General features: G+C 31.8%; 2 protein-coding genes across 4 annotated transcripts in view; one reads left to right on the top strand and one right to left on the bottom strand.

The window, feature by feature from the left end:
* The first annotated feature begins 1,551 nt into the window (after positions 1-1,551).
* On the top strand, positions 1,552-7,383 carry LOC145322041 (uncharacterized). Its single transcript, XM_080163795.1, has 10 exons — positions 1,552-2,018; positions 2,592-2,659; positions 3,120-3,171; positions 3,796-3,918; positions 4,698-4,788; positions 5,362-5,410; positions 5,651-5,716; positions 6,138-6,210; positions 6,595-6,694; positions 7,132-7,383. Exons 1-10 carry the CDS (start codon positions 1,944-1,946, stop codon positions 7,254-7,256), a joined length of 822 nt encoding a protein of 273 aa, XP_080019921.1. The 5' UTR covers positions 1,552-1,943; the 3' UTR covers positions 7,257-7,383.
* A 2,529-nt stretch (positions 7,384-9,912) lies between these two features.
* The window catches only part of LOC145322039 (uncharacterized), a 55,944-nt gene continuing 50,202 nt past the window's right edge, over positions 9,913-15,654 (bottom strand). For all 3 annotated transcript variants that reach the window (XM_080163793.1, XM_080163792.1, XM_080163794.1), the window contains 10 exons: positions 15,036-15,151; positions 14,511-14,559; positions 14,302-14,334; positions 13,917-13,960; positions 12,762-12,829; positions 12,361-12,465; positions 11,726-11,792; positions 11,347-11,399; positions 10,636-10,728; positions 9,913-10,080 (listed from right to left, as the gene is read on the bottom strand). In XM_080163793.1, coding sequence (XP_080019919.1) covers positions 9,996-10,080; positions 10,636-10,728; positions 11,347-11,399; positions 11,726-11,792; positions 12,361-12,465; positions 12,762-12,829; positions 13,917-13,960; positions 14,302-14,334; positions 14,511-14,559; positions 15,036-15,151 — 713 coding nt within the window. In that variant the 3' untranslated portion in view covers positions 9,913-9,995. The remainder of the gene's footprint in view (positions 10,081-10,635; positions 10,729-11,346; positions 11,400-11,725; positions 11,793-12,360; positions 12,466-12,761; positions 12,830-13,916; positions 13,961-14,301; positions 14,335-14,510; positions 14,560-15,035; positions 15,152-15,654) is intronic.

Below are 15,654 nucleotides of genomic sequence, written 5' to 3' on the forward strand. Positions count from 1 at the left end.
ATATGCAAAGTTAGGACTTTTAGACTAACTTCGTGCAATCAAAGTTATTGTTATCCAGAGCACTATTTCCTTTTCTGGCAGTTATACCTGGCGTTAGTATGACGCAATATTAGTATATGTCTACGAATTTCAAGTACAAGAATAACAATTATTATCGCACGTATTATAATAGATAGATTTTAGCGATTATAGAGAACTGAAAATTATAAAGCCAATTCCAGGTTTGTTGGCACGAGAGGCTAACGGACCAGATCAACAAAGCTGGTATTGATTTAATTATTCGTAGAAAATAGTCTATAATACGATACAAAACATGAATTTTCAGTAAGGCTCAGAGCCGGCTGTAATCAAAGCCATACTGTAAAATACATTATAAACTTGGACATCTACTTAAAAATATCCGGAAGTAATAATGTTGGAATTATCTTGTGATTAGATAAATCTTTTTAAGTAAAGGAAGCCAGACAATCAAATATAAATGCACTCTTCTTTCCTCCATGTTAAACATTTATATTTTGTTATATCGATATAAATATCGTATAGTAATATCATGTTTATATACTTATATTTCAAGGATCTAAGGTTTAAAATTATAATTTTTGATAAGTAGTAAAAATCACCAAATGGGAGTCTCTTAACTTCCATTTTTTTAGGCGGAGGGGTGGTTAAAGGTATCAAAATTAAATTTCATATTGATTTTTATGTCTATAAATGAAATTAAAAGTAGCTTTACTATTAATTTTCTTAACATATCTTATTATATTTTTTTGTGGTTTTTGTCCGAATCTTCATTTTTTATTTAACAGTATTTGCTAGTTTTGTCTGATTTCTCGCATCGTATTATAAACAGCTTTCCACGGATATAAAATGTACAATTATGAGATTAAAATAAGTTTTTATATTTGTAGAAAAATGGATATAATACGATGCTAGACATAATTTACATTTGAGATTAAGTTCAGGTTGTTTAACTGTCTAGATGAAGATGGAAGTAGCGCTATTGCAGTATTTAATATCCATCTGAATTTATTTAAGATGATTCATCTGATTTAAAAGCATCCACTGTGAAAGTTTTTTTTTGTCTGTAGCTTAAGATTGCGATAACTACTGATCTGATTGAGCACTACATTTCAGGGAAGCTATACAAAGGTCACGGGGTGGTTTTAGTCTATTTTTCTGTCCTCCATAGCCCCCTAGGGACCCAGCCACTAATGTTATATAATATAAACAAAAAAAAAATTGCAAGACAATACAGTATTTTAAGATCAACATGGCTTCCTATACATGTTATAAAACTGTATACATTAATAATCATAAATTTATGTTTAGAATAATTGAATCAACAAATTTAGTAGTACCAGAGCTCCACTGGAAGAAACAACACAAAAGTATAACTAATAACAAGTTAAAGAAAAGCTTTACTGTAAAGAGTTGATATTTACATCAACAAGAACTTTTTTTATTGTGTTAAAAATATAAAAATGTACATACCGCCGGTAAATGATCAAGATCTTTCACAACTAAACAATTATTCAGGGAAAAAAAACATTGGTTTAAAAAGTGAAAGTCAATGATTATACATCTATAAAAACGAAGCTCCCAAAATTGCTATGCGATTGACGATTTTGCCTTTTTCAGAATTTTTGAGAATATATATTTTAAAATCTTGAAAGTTTTGAAAAAGGTTAAAATACTTCTTATGTATGAAGCTTAAGATTTCAATTACTACTAAACAGATTAAATTCCTGTTCGTAGGAAAGCTTCACATAGATCTTTGGCAAGTTTTAGTCAATTTTGATCTTAAATATAAGTGTTTGGATAGTTTCATGCTATTTTTTACCGCCCTACAATTTTAAATACAAAGCCCCTAGATACTGGGGGCGCAGCCGCAAGTTTAAAAAAAGTAAGGCACGAAACCAAGTTTCCCTATTATTTTTTGTTAAATGTTATTTCTTCAAAAATTAGATTCTGTTTTAAATAACACAATAGAAGAAGATATTTTCATTTTAAAATCTAAGGTAATATTTATTCTTGAATTAATTACAATAATAGATGTATTATTACTTGGATGTTGCACCAAATTTACATGTACTACAATAAAGTGATACACGCAGCTGGCTATTCCCCTGATTTTACTCAACCCCTAACGTGCTACTGGATGAACGAATTAACCAATAAATGAGGTCCAAATTAGCCACCTCAAATGACGAGAAATTTTCCCCTATCAATGTATCCACGTATTCTATTGTTAGAATTCAAAGTTTAATGTATTGTAATTGATAAATTGTTTTACACTAAACTTTCGAAATATGGACAGATTGTTTTTTTAATCAATTCATTCTACAATTAAAAATACTGAAATTAGTTACTTATGCAGAAAATTTTACAGAGCAAATAATATTGTTTACTAGTTTTTTCTTCAACTACCTATAATTTCTATATTTTAAGAGCTAGTTTATCTGTCTAGTTTATATAACATTAACGATATTATTATAATGAGATTATAAACAAAGTCTTATATTGATTTAATAGCATATAAAACTATCAAAGTTTGTTATTATTAGAATATTTAGAATAATGAAATTTCTTAGGATGGATTGACTATTCTTGAAAGTTTTATATATGAAGATCCTGATGTTACTGGGGATAACGATGTTGGGTAACAATTTTCTTGTCTTCAAAACCAATAAACATCCGCTGGATTAGAACCGGTTCTCAGCCATACTGAAAATCATGTATGGCGAAAAATAAAAAAACAGACAATTTTTAACGAATAATAAAATAAAAATCATGAAAATAATACCAGTTTTATTAGCCAGGTCTTCTAAACTGAACTGGTTTAAATCTTATGATTTTTCTTAGAAAGATGTCTTTGAAACGATGCGATAAATAAGTATTACAAATTTGGATTAACCTTGTTCAATAAAGGACTAAGAAACCTAGCTGTCTACCTGTCAAGAATAATCTCTCAAACAGTTGAGAAAAAAAACTCAATTTTTTTCATACTTTTTTAAAATTTTGTAAGAAAAAGTTTGAGTAAAAGAGATTATTCACCCGAAAAAAATTATAATATAGGTTTTAAATATAAAAGAATTTATTTTTATGTATTTTTTTTTCAGTCCGTGGAATTCCGAGGATTACCATGTGAAACTTATATTTGACATTGAAACGGTAAGCCTAAAGTTTTAATTATATCTGTACAAACATGTTATGAATTTACAGGGCTCGGCAACTGACAAAAAAAAAACAGTTTGTGTGATTTACAAGGATTGCCACATTTATCTTTGGGTAACATTAGAAGTTAAATAAAACATTCCGAATTATGAAAAACTAAATAAATCACCCCTCTTGTAGACTAAATTTATTCATTGGGAAGTTTGAACACTTCCAGTTTAGAATCAAACAATAAAAATCCAATAAGGAACCCAAAGTTTTTAGTCAATGAATGTGATAACATTGGTTATAGAACTTTGGATACCAGTTTAGTTTAAAGTCAAATGTCCCTTTCGTAACATCGCCCCATAAGGGGCGATTTGTCGTATTTTTAAAATGGCTTTTTATAGGTTATTTTAGGTTATATTGGGTTATGTGATTGCCCCACATGGTTAGGTTATTGGCCCCGCAGGGTTAGAGCCCCCCCCCCAGGAGCTAGAAATAGGAGAAAAGCTACTGTAAAAAATACGAAGAATCGCCCCATAAGGAGCGATGTTACGAAAGGGACTATACCCGAAATAACTTTTAAACTTTGGGCATGTATTTAATTTATCAAGTAATTTCAAACGTTATAATATTTAGATCATCGAGAAATGCTTTCTAAGCATGATATTGTTGATGTTGGGTTATGTTTGGTTCACAGTCGGATCCTGGATGGTTCAGTTCATCATTTGTAGCTGCTATAATGCACACAAAAATTCACAGGTCACAATTTTCACAATAGCTATTTCAGAAGCACCGGAAAGTTTCATGTGTGACGTTATAAAAATATGTCTCAAAGGAGGGATGAGAGAAGTTGGAAAGGAAACCCGTAAAAAGAGATGCATAATATACGTATTTTATTGACGTCATACTCACACATGACATTTTCAGCGCTTCGCTCTTTCAAATATAGAAAGTCTGAATGCACAATCATTTTATTGGGCCAAAGGTAACAAATTATAGGAACAATCCAACCAATAATTAGTTAGAAAGTGTACACATTTAGTAGACGTAATTTTGTTATTCATCCATACATAATAAGTCTGCTTTGATTGGGAAATTATATTGAATAAACAATTCATTGCATGTTAATTAATTTTAATCATCTTTGACAAAATCAAAAAAATTTCATTATAAGTTTAACGAACTATTGTCTGATTGATTATCTAGGGTATTAAATCTATTTCTTGGATGGGCTTATTCATGGGATTAACATTTGTTTTCATCAACAGAATTTAATTGTAAATTTTAGTACTTTCGAACTTAGTAAACCGTTTAATCAGTTGAATAACATCTAAAATCCTTCCTTTCCTCTAAGCTTTGGGTATCAATCAAATTAACGCCTGTTAGACAACCAACTCTATATGATCTTCTCTTATTCTCAAAATTGTGCCTGTTGAGAGGACAATGCATTCCTCCTACTTGTTACATTTGTATCTCGCAATAGTAATTCATCTTTTTATGGAAGAAATTTTCGTATTTACCAGTGAAAATTACTTCAGGTGATTGTCCAGCCCAGTTTGCCTACTGAGGAAACGATACCTGAGGAGTATCCAATTGATTTCCCGCCAGATTATAACTCTTTGAAAATAGGTAAGATGGTGCTTTCCCTCAAAGTGCGTGTATTGAGCACTAGGGAATTAAATTTTTTTACTATGCCTAATCCTAGAAGAGGGCCTTACCATTGCAGGGCTTATACCTGTGGTGCTCCAATCCGGCGGGGCTAGCCCTATATAATATGACATGACCTGGCCTAGGCACTTTTAGGGAAGATAAACAATAAATAGCCATCTCATATGAGTTTTTCACATAGCCAAAAAAGTAAATAAACCACAATTACAATAGCAAACTAACAAATTGACCAACCATTATTAGCGCCCTTAAATAACTTGCCAGTATTGCTTCGAAACCGATTAATATCCGCTGTATTAGAACCGGATCTCAACCACACTGAAAAAGCATGTATAGCATCGTATCAAAGACAATTTTCCGCGAATATTAAAATATATCTGGTTTTAATCTTATATTTTTTTTTCATTTTAATATCCGCAGAATGATGTCTATAATACTATGCAATAAAAATAACTCTATTTCACGTGACATTAGCTTTATTCCAATAACAGTCAATTATAACGAAGCTGCTTTGGAAAACTATTTTACTTTCAGTGACCGTTCCTCCTTCACCAAGTTCAGCACCAGGATCTAAACCTCGTAGGTAAGGGTCTAGTTCTAAGCCACAATTTTTTACCTTCGAAAATTAATGTATAGTGAATTTTGTACAACAACGTCAAGTTGCCTGATTTTTAGTCTGAGTAACATCGTACTGATCTAAGGCCTTAATATTATTAAATGCTATTATGTAAATAGGGTGAAATTTCACAGTAAGGACTTGGAAAGTAGTGCAATAAGAGTTGGCTGACTAAATGTTTTATTAAATAACTGAATTAACTTTTAGAATGGTACGAGATCCAACTATAGATCCACCAAGTTTCCAGGAGGCAATCATCAAAATCATTTTCAAGTAAGATAATTTTCTATTAGAAGCTTAATTTTAAAACAAGGAAATACATTTTATAAAATTGTTTAGTAGTATTTATTGGGAAAAGAAAGTATAACGACATTCATCCTCAACTTCGAAAGAGCAGAAGGACTTAAAAAATAGCCTAAACCAAAACCATCCCAAGATTTAAATCCTAAAATAAAAAAAGCCTTAGAATAGAGAACCTAATCAGTTTAGTACTATTTCTTACTACTTCATATATACTAGCGGCTGCCCTTTTTATCTGTATTCAATGGGGTAGAGAATTGGCATAAAAATAGTCTAAATCCACTTCGGGACCTAAGTAAAGCTTCCCTAAAAAGGAGAAATCAATCAGTCCAGTAGAGATCTTCAGCTTCAGACACTATATACATATAATAGTATTAACATAATTACTTTGCAGAGATGTTCCTAAGAAAGGGAGAGGAACAATAAAGAGGTCAACATCTGAAGATTCTTCTTTTCAACTTACAAAGGTTAGAGCAACAACCATAACATTTTTTTTTTCATCCTTCGGATACGTTCCCAAAGCCTCTATGGGTAACAGGAGGAAGGAGGTTTTTCATTTTTAAAAAGAAACTAAATTTTCTTTGGGGGGGGGGGGATTTTTCGACTAGATATTTCTCTATGAAGTAGACTCCCCCATATAGTTCTTTTGATTTTTCCTGGACCTATAAAGGAGAATTATATCAGTCAAGTATTTAGTAGGATTGTTTGGTGCAAAACACACAAACAGTCATCCTGTTTTTCTTAAATAAGGATTTCCCTCCGTTCATACATATCCCCTCGATTTTATCCCAAGCCTAATGTCTGTATTTTATATGCATACTAACAAATTAATTCGATAAATAAAATTTTAGGATTCTTATCATACAAAATGTAATGAAGCCAACCCGAATCCCAGTGAAGATTTGGAAAACAGTCAAGATGACGATCACCAGGAGACCAATAGGGAGCATGGTAAGTTATAGTTTAACTAAAGATACGCCCCTAGCATCAAGGAGCTAGATAAATAGCCTAAAACCATCCTAGAATCTTAAATCTGAAAATTAAAAACTAATATCATCACATGACCTATGTAAAGCTTTCCTTAAATAGAGAACCTAATCAGTTCAGTGGTTATTGAGATCTTAAGATTCAGACAAAAAACTTTGGTATTTGTGATGATAATTGAGTTGCTATGCCTTCTAATTTGTACCGATTTGCTATTGGAATCATCGTGCCAAGTTTGAAATCGAGACCTCTGACATGTTTCAATCCACGATATGAGCAATCAGTTATGGATGAATGTACGTACAGATCCTAAATGTAGATCTATGACATAACTAACAATGGGGTCATTTTTTTCGCGTATTTTCCGAAAAGTTGTATTACAAATTCTAAATAAACTTTTTAAGGAGGCCATTCGAGCACATCAAGAAATGAAAACTCTACTGATAATACAGATACAACAAAGTTAAGAAGATCTTTATTTTTCATAAGAACAAACCTCTTTAGATCTTTAGACAACATTCAAGTGTAATATAACTTATTTTGACATTTATATAAAATACCTATATAAATACCAAATTGTTATAACCAAAATATATTAGATTAGCGTTGTATTAGACTTATGTACATAATTATTTTTTAATAAATATTTTTCTTTATAGGTCTCATTAGTATATCCACAAAGAAGTAACATGTCTGTCTGTGTGACTGTATCGAAAAAACTAATTACCCACTAAACAGTTCACGGTTGGACCCTCAGATGTCAAAACTTTATTTTAGTGTTTGGCCAAAATGACTTAGCAATTGTATCTGTAAGTACGTCTAATAACACCCTTTGCTATTTTTAAAATCCTAGAAAATTTTTTTTGCAAGAAAATTGCATAAATTCGCAACCTTTTTTAGAACCACTACATAACTCGAGTTTTAAAACTTTTTATATAAAATCCTTTTTACAAAAAATATCAATAATTACTTAAAATTAAACCTGAAAGAAAAAAAATCTCATTACACGTGTTAATTTGCATGTTTTAGGTCTTTTTTTGAGGAAAGTATAACTTCCACATTTTTGACAATAATTATATTTTTTAACATTTCAAAGTAAAATATAATAAAACTTAAACGATTTTTCTTGAATTATCAGTTAAAAATTTCATCAAACATGCAATTTAAGTGATGAAAATTTAATAAAATCATTTTTTGAATGTTTAGAATTACCAATTTTCTACATTTAAAACAAAATGTTAACAAAATTTAAAAACATTCTAATATATAACTTTAAAAATCAATAACATTTTATAAAATTATGTTTTAAAAAATAAATCATTAAAAGGGATTAAAATGCATTTTAAGTTGCTTAAAATTAAAACAAGAATATCTTTTTACACCTTATTCTTTGTAATAGAGATTAATCGTCATTTGCTGAAAATGAAACATTTAATAAACTAATTGAATCTTTTTGTGACCATATTTAAAATTTTTAATTTTTACACTAAGGTGTTTTTTAATAAAAATCTTTGTTAATTTCTGTTTTACGACAAATAAAGAAAGGGACTTTTTTACTATTTCTAGGTTATCTTATGCAATTTAAACTATATAATATGAAATAAATTTTAATTGTCTTTCTTTTGAGCCACAAAACACTGTAAAATGTAACATATATGCAAAAATAACAATTTTTTTAATGAATATTATAATATCCTTATATGACATTGCGTCAGAGCTTATTCTTTAGATCATATGTTCATGAAAAGTAGCCATAACTTGGAGGGTTGCGCTATTTATTAGAATATTAAATAAACTTGAATGGTAAAAATATTAGCATATCCTTTGTTAATTCAAATGCTTTAGGTATATTATTTGGAAAGTTAGTTAAAAAAGAGAGAATTTGCTGTGTATACTGTTGAAAGACTTTCAAAAATGTGAATTACAAAGCAATCCTAAAAGATCGGGCCGTAGGCGAGTCTTAGTCGAATGGGAGGGGGGGGGGGGGGGGGTTAATGATCACCTTTTCCAACCAATATTCAATCAACTTCTATTTAACCCTTATCAGTCGGGCGCCTGCCCCCCTATTATCTCAGCTCCTATTCGATCAGGGCTCAAAAATTTTGTGCATGTCCCCTGTTTCATAATGAATTTCCGACTATAAGCGAATCAGATTCAATTTTCGATTCCTTCACTATTTTATTTAACGAGGTAAAAAAAAGAACATTTTTAAAAAATTATTTAAATAAAACCCAACGTGTATTGGCAGTACAAACATCTTAATGCTAGCAGACATATGTTTATCAACATTTGCAGAAAGCTATTTCCACAAGAAAAATTATTCAGGTTTCTACTTCACAATTTTAAATATTTCTTTTTGATAAAATGTTTGACATATATCTTATAATCATTTACCAAAAAAAATATTTTGATAATTTAGATTTCAGAGAAGATTAATCCTTTCAAAAAACTAAGAAGACATTTTACATCTTCTGGCATGACATTTTAGAAAAAATATAAAAAACCAAAATTTAGTATGAAAACTATTTTCATCGATTTTTCTGAAGGTATTATCGTATTCTGTGGCTTTGTTATTATCATTTACTTATATCGAAAGTGCCAAACATTGTACCCTAACTTATTCATTTAATAAAAAACTAACCGTGAGTTTGGACAATGATGGTCCAGGGAAGATTTATTTAAGACAAGGCTTCCTCCACCTGCCCAAGAAAAATATGAAATTAAGAGTCATCTACCGATAGACTTTAATTTAAAGTCAAGAAAACAAAACATTATTATAACCGGTTCTACCCCCTCCCTTATTCTCTTCCCCACTTTCAGGTTGGAGGGGTGACGCAAATTTCAGATCCATGATTTAGCGATTTGAAAAAAATTTATCTTTATTTTATAGCAAATTAATTAATCTTGCAAGCATCGCTTTTATCTTATGAAGAAAAATCAGCGAAAAACGAGATCTGAAATTTGCGTCACCCTTCAAATATGACGCATGACCGCGAGACGTGGCAATAAATTGTCCACTATCCATCTACCACCACCTTTCCTTCCCTTTATTGACGCTAGGCATCTAAGTGAGAAACCGCATTGCTTAGGATAGATGGAAATTATCAACAATAAGATTCAAACACAGAAAGTTAGTTTGCTCAGCTCTTATTTGGTTAGTAAATATATTATCTAAGAACAAAATATAAAGTTTGCAAGTATATTATTGATAAAAACATGATAAAATGTTATAAGATTAGATTAGCACCAATGATTATAAAATTACATATTATGTAAGTACTCCATCGTCAAAGATTATTTTCACGCCTTGTTTACCAGCAACATTAGCAGAGCATATTCCATCAGATACTTTCCTGTAATACATTCATTTAGAATTTTTGGGTATAGTCCCTTTCGTGGCAACGCCTCTTAAGGGGCGTTTCTGCGTATTTTCACAGTAGCTTTCTCCCCATTTCTAGACCCCGCCGCAGGATCTAACCCTGCAGGGCATTCACCTAAATTAACTTAACCTAACATAAAGTAAAATAACCTAAAAAAAGCTTCTCTGAAAATAAGACGACACCCAATTTTTTTTCTAATTTAGACTCAATCTATTTGATAATATCGGACTAAGACAATCCTCTTGAAACAAACAAATCTGAAAGTCCTACTAATACAATGCAATGTAATGAGTTGTGTCTGTTTTTCGGCCAAAGAATTCTCCCCTCTTCCAAATTTTCTTCAGTGCATCTGACAAACCAGGAGAGAGGACTTCTTTAGTTACCACGCAAAGTTTGGTTAATTTTCGAACCTATCACCCACCAACCAACGAGCGGATGCGCTTTGAGTTACATTCTTGGAAAATTTGTAATACTTATAGTATATAATTGTACTAAAAGATGTCACTATTATAAATATTGAAAACCTACCATACTGGGATTCCTTTCTTGCAAGTTTCAGATTCAAGTTCGCATTGAGAAGCATAGGTTTGTCCGTCTGATCCACAGACTGGAGAAAATTCTCTAAACACAAAAACAAAACAAAATCCTAATGGGGAAATAGCCAGGACCAAAAATTCATTGCTCGTCATTATGATAGACAATATTGCCCCTTTAATGATTAAAATCACTAGTGGAAAATTTGGACACTCTTACTTTCTCAACCCAGAGATCTGGAGGGATAATAGAATGACAACAATTTGATGTATATCCCCAATAACGATAAACAAAATTCGGCTATAGTGCCTTTCGTGGCAACGCCCTTTAGGAGGCGATTCGTAGTATTTTCAAAATGGCCATTGATAGGTTATATTGGGTTAGGTGATCCCCGCAGGCTAAGGCAATTGGCCCCGCAGGGTTAGAGCCCCCCGCAGAGGCTAGAAATAGGGGAAAGGCTAATGTGAAAATACAAAGAAATGCTCCTTAAGGGGCGTTGCCACGAAAGGGACTATACCCCAAAATTCTTCTCCTTTACATAAAATTATTGATTGAATTTGACCAGCCAACTTATTCAATGGTGCAACCCGACAATGTTCTAATCTTACCCACTATGTATTTATGCTAACCAATAGCAGAACGAATTTATTAATTGCCCTACCTAAATTACAAAAGAGGCTCAACAATATAAGTAATGAAACTAACCTTGTACAGATCATGTTACAATCTCCACATTTACCATTGTGCCAAACATTTATCTTTAATGGTAATCAAAACTATCATTATTATTTTTGTATCAAACGCGTTGTTAAAGTCAAATTGCATCTAATGATTAAAGGCAAAAAAATCAGCCATAATTAGGATACTTTTGAGTTTGTCTGTATTTTTAAATCGAAGGTTTTTGCTACCCTCTGAACCAATATGGTCCTTCTTTACAATGTAACTTCTCATTGTTCCAGGGAAGGTTTGAAACTATTTTTGGGGAGTTTACTACTACCCTCCTAAAAGAAACCCAACTATTTTTTGCTTTAAAAAAAATGAAATTAAATATAGACTTCCATATAAAACAAAATAGTTTTGATTCCTGTAAATTTTTCTGTTTAGCCAAACAAGATGATTTCTTCAAGCTACAAAGGCTGCTATAGCTCTGCCTATAATGTAAAGAAAAACATGTTAATAGAAATTCTATTGGCATTATTTAAAGGGACCTTGTTGTTTGTAATCCTTATATAAAATTAAGAGGATGTATGTTTAATTGTACTTAAAAATCTCGCTGATAACTACTTGACCGATATGTTTCTCCACAAAGAAATCACCCTTTGGAAAAAAAAACCTCACCACAATTTTAATTTTTTAAAAACTTTTTCTTTATAAATCTAAAATGTTAAGTCAAGGACATTCAAGCTTTTTATTTTATTTTTTTGGGGGGGAGGGGGTGTTGGGGGGGGGGGGTAATCATAGCGACAAGGACGTCCAAGCTTTTTTTTGGGGGGGGCGGGGGTAATCATTCCTTTACCCCCTTCCTCTTGGAAGTCCCTGTGTAAAGTGTAAAGAGTTGACTTTTCCGCCCCCCTCCCTTGTGTAGTCTCTAAAGTCATCTAGGAGCGCAGCCGCTACTATAAGATAATTTTCAGTATTTTTACATTTAAAAGACTATCAAACTGGTATTTCATTATTACATGAAGGTAAATTAGGTGTTTAACAATAAAAAATATTAACCTATCAGTGCCACAGACAGGATTTTTCTGGCGGCCACAGTTAGCTTGACAAGCATCAGGATGGCAGGCACCAGGTTTGTACAACTCTACAGATTTTCCACCACATCTGACATAATAAAAATTGTCTGGTTATAAAACTATTGTTATAGTTATCCAAGTAGTTCAGAGTTGAAGTGTTACTTTTACTCAAAAGTTTACTTTTAGAAATTGTAAATGGCATAATACCCTTATTAATGTTAATACCTGGTCTGTGACAGAAAGCAGGCAGTTTCACAATTAAATTCATCTGTGCCACAAACAGGATTATTAATATTAATACCTGGTCTGTGCCAGAAAGCAAGCGTTGTCATACGTAAATCCATCTGTGCCACATACGTCATACAGGATTATTAATGATAATACCTGGTCTGTGCCAGAAAGCAGGCATTGTCATAAGTAAATCCATCTGTACCACAAACAGGATTGTATTTCTGTTAAACAAATATAATGAAAAATTAAATGTATTGAGGCACATGAAAAATTTAATGACAAATAAACCTAACAGGAGACATATTAGATATGAGAAAACTATTCACATTGCATTGTTAGGTTACAACTGCTTAAAAGTAAAACAAAATAGTTGAATGGAGGAAGAAATCTTTTACTTTTTTTAAAACCTAACTAAAAACGCACAAGAAAAGAAACACTACTATCTGCCCTAACTGTAACCAGACGCCACACGACACCAAACATATTTTCAACTGTCCTGCTAAACCCACCACACTGACAGTTAAATTACTCTGGGAAAAACCCATTGAAGCAGCAGCCTTCCTGGAGTCACCTGGAGTAAATGACGATGGAGGATAAATGGAAGGGCTACAAAACAAAAGAAACACTAAAGTTTTCAAGTTAATTTTAACTTGTAACAATTCGCCCCCTTTCCCCCTCACCAAAACAATTCTGTCCGACAATCTGTTATACAAAGTACAACAATGTCTTTCCATCTTTTATCCCGTTATTAAGGGGGGGGGGGGTTCTGACACATTTGCGTAAACCTGGTGTATAGGCTTTATCTTTGGACTGAGAAGATAGGTTATTAGAAATAAAATCATTCTTATATGATGAATTCCCCCAGATTTAAGATTTTTTGGATAAGCCTCCAGGTTCCGGAGCTTCAGGCCCCCAGGTGGTCTCTGTATGTACAGGTAAAAATTAAAATTAAGATTTTTTTGCAGAGTTAGAGGTTAACTTATAAAACAAAATATGCTTCTTTTTGATTGTTATTCACATATTTGAAGAAAAAACATACATATTTTGTCTCATAAGCTGACATCTAACTCTTAAATTTTTTTTTGCATTTTTACCTGTACAGAGACCACCTGGAGGCCTATCCAAAAAATCTTAAATCTGGGGGAAATTCATCATGTAAGAATGATTTTATCCTTAATAACCTATCCTCTCAGTCCAAAGATAAAGCCTATACACCAGGTTTACGCAAATGTGTCAGAACTCCCCCCCCCCCCTTATTCCGTTCACTCGTCTTTTCAAATAGATTTAAAAAAAAAACAATGCACTTACCTGATCTGCTTGACAAAAACTAGCATCACACAGAAGGCTCAAATCTAAATAATTAAATAAAAAAATATTAAAATGATATTGTTCAATAATATATTAAAATTTCAAAGAATTCCATGTTCAATTTGAACCTTTCTTAGTACAATACATATATTCAAATGTAAGATTTTCTTTACAATTAAAAATTTGTTTTGTTCGTTTAAAATTTTAAAACTCGGGGCCAATAGAACAGGAATTATTACTATTATGTTTTGGGAGGGACACTATATATTATACTATGCATATTTTTTTTAATCTGGATTAAAACCGGTAATAATATATTGGAAATTGTTTGGATTTGTGACCATCTATAAAGATTAATTGCTAGATAAAATTAACAGTATCTTACCTAACTGCATAAGTAGATTGTTAAAGTCGTCATCTGCAAAAAGAAATTACAAAATAAATATTAATCAACAATTAACATTTGCTTATGGATAAGTAAATCACCGAGCTAGGAAAATTGGTATTAATTTCATGATTTTTTTACAATCATACGAGAAATAATGATAATATGATTGATTTATATAGATATAAGATATAATATCAAAGCATTACCTTTTGTTTGAGGATTTTTAATAACAGTGCTCTTGTTTCCAATCTGTTTCTAATAATTATAATTATTCAAAGTTTATACCTATTGTTGTTATTTCACAAAAATGTGTTTTCAGGACTAACTACTGTTGACAAAAATGAAGATAGATTTAATGCATCTTCTCGTAATCAGTGTACATTGTGCAACGTGGAACTTAACTATTGATTAGTTTTTTACTGGTTTTCATAATTTATCCAAGATGTAAAATTATGGGGGAGGGGTAAGTTTTTGTCCTGTGCCTAACCCCTACGGGACCATGGTTTGCCCCAAATCTACATGACCTATACCTGTGGCGCCCTAACCTTGTTGATCTACACAATACCTAGGCCCATCTAAAATAATCTAACCTAAAATGACTTAAATTAACAAAAAATGAAAAAAAATAACCAATCTCAAAATTTTCCATTTACTATGAAATAAAATAAACGGAAAGGAATTTGTTCCAATTAATTTAATATCATGTAATAAAAATGTTCTCCGCATCTTACCTTTGACGGGGATTTAAGGATGTAAGTTTGTCCTGCCAGCATTTTCAGGGGTATATCACCTCTCACAATATACTCTTTGCTTGTGTCCTGCACTCCGTTATTAGAATATCCATTACCTGACAAGTTTAAAAATTGCATAAGGAATAAAGTGCATGTTTTGAAATAAATTAAAAATTGTGTCCTGTGCCCAATCCCTGTGCGGGGGACCTAACACTACAAGGTCAATACCAGCGATGTCCTAACCTTGCGGGGCTACCCAGTTAACAATGTAACCCAACCTACTTTTTAATTTCATTACTAAATATTTAAACAAGACATTAAAAAAAAAATTTTTATCACTGAAAAAATCTTATGGTTATAATATTGGGATACATAAATATATTGGATAAAATAATATTAAGGGGGGGGGGGGGTTTAATGCAACCATCTCGTAATCAATGTATAAATGGCACTATTTTCCCTAAATCGAACAAAAAGTTGGAAAAGTAGCGGCTAACGGCTGTCGGCTCATCCGTTTAGCCATTTGTTGGGTATTTTCAAGCGAAATCCATCACGAAACCTCTCTCCACATAATGCTCTTTTCCGATCCAAAACGTTTTCAAACGGTTCTAGCCGGTAG

This window comes from Acartia tonsa, chromosome 6 (assembly GCF_053477335.1).
Source record: "Acartia tonsa isolate MP-2025a chromosome 6, ASM5347733v1, whole genome shotgun sequence".
In the NCBI taxonomy this organism is placed as follows: Eukaryota; Metazoa; Arthropoda; class Copepoda; order Calanoida; family Acartiidae; genus Acartia; species Acartia tonsa.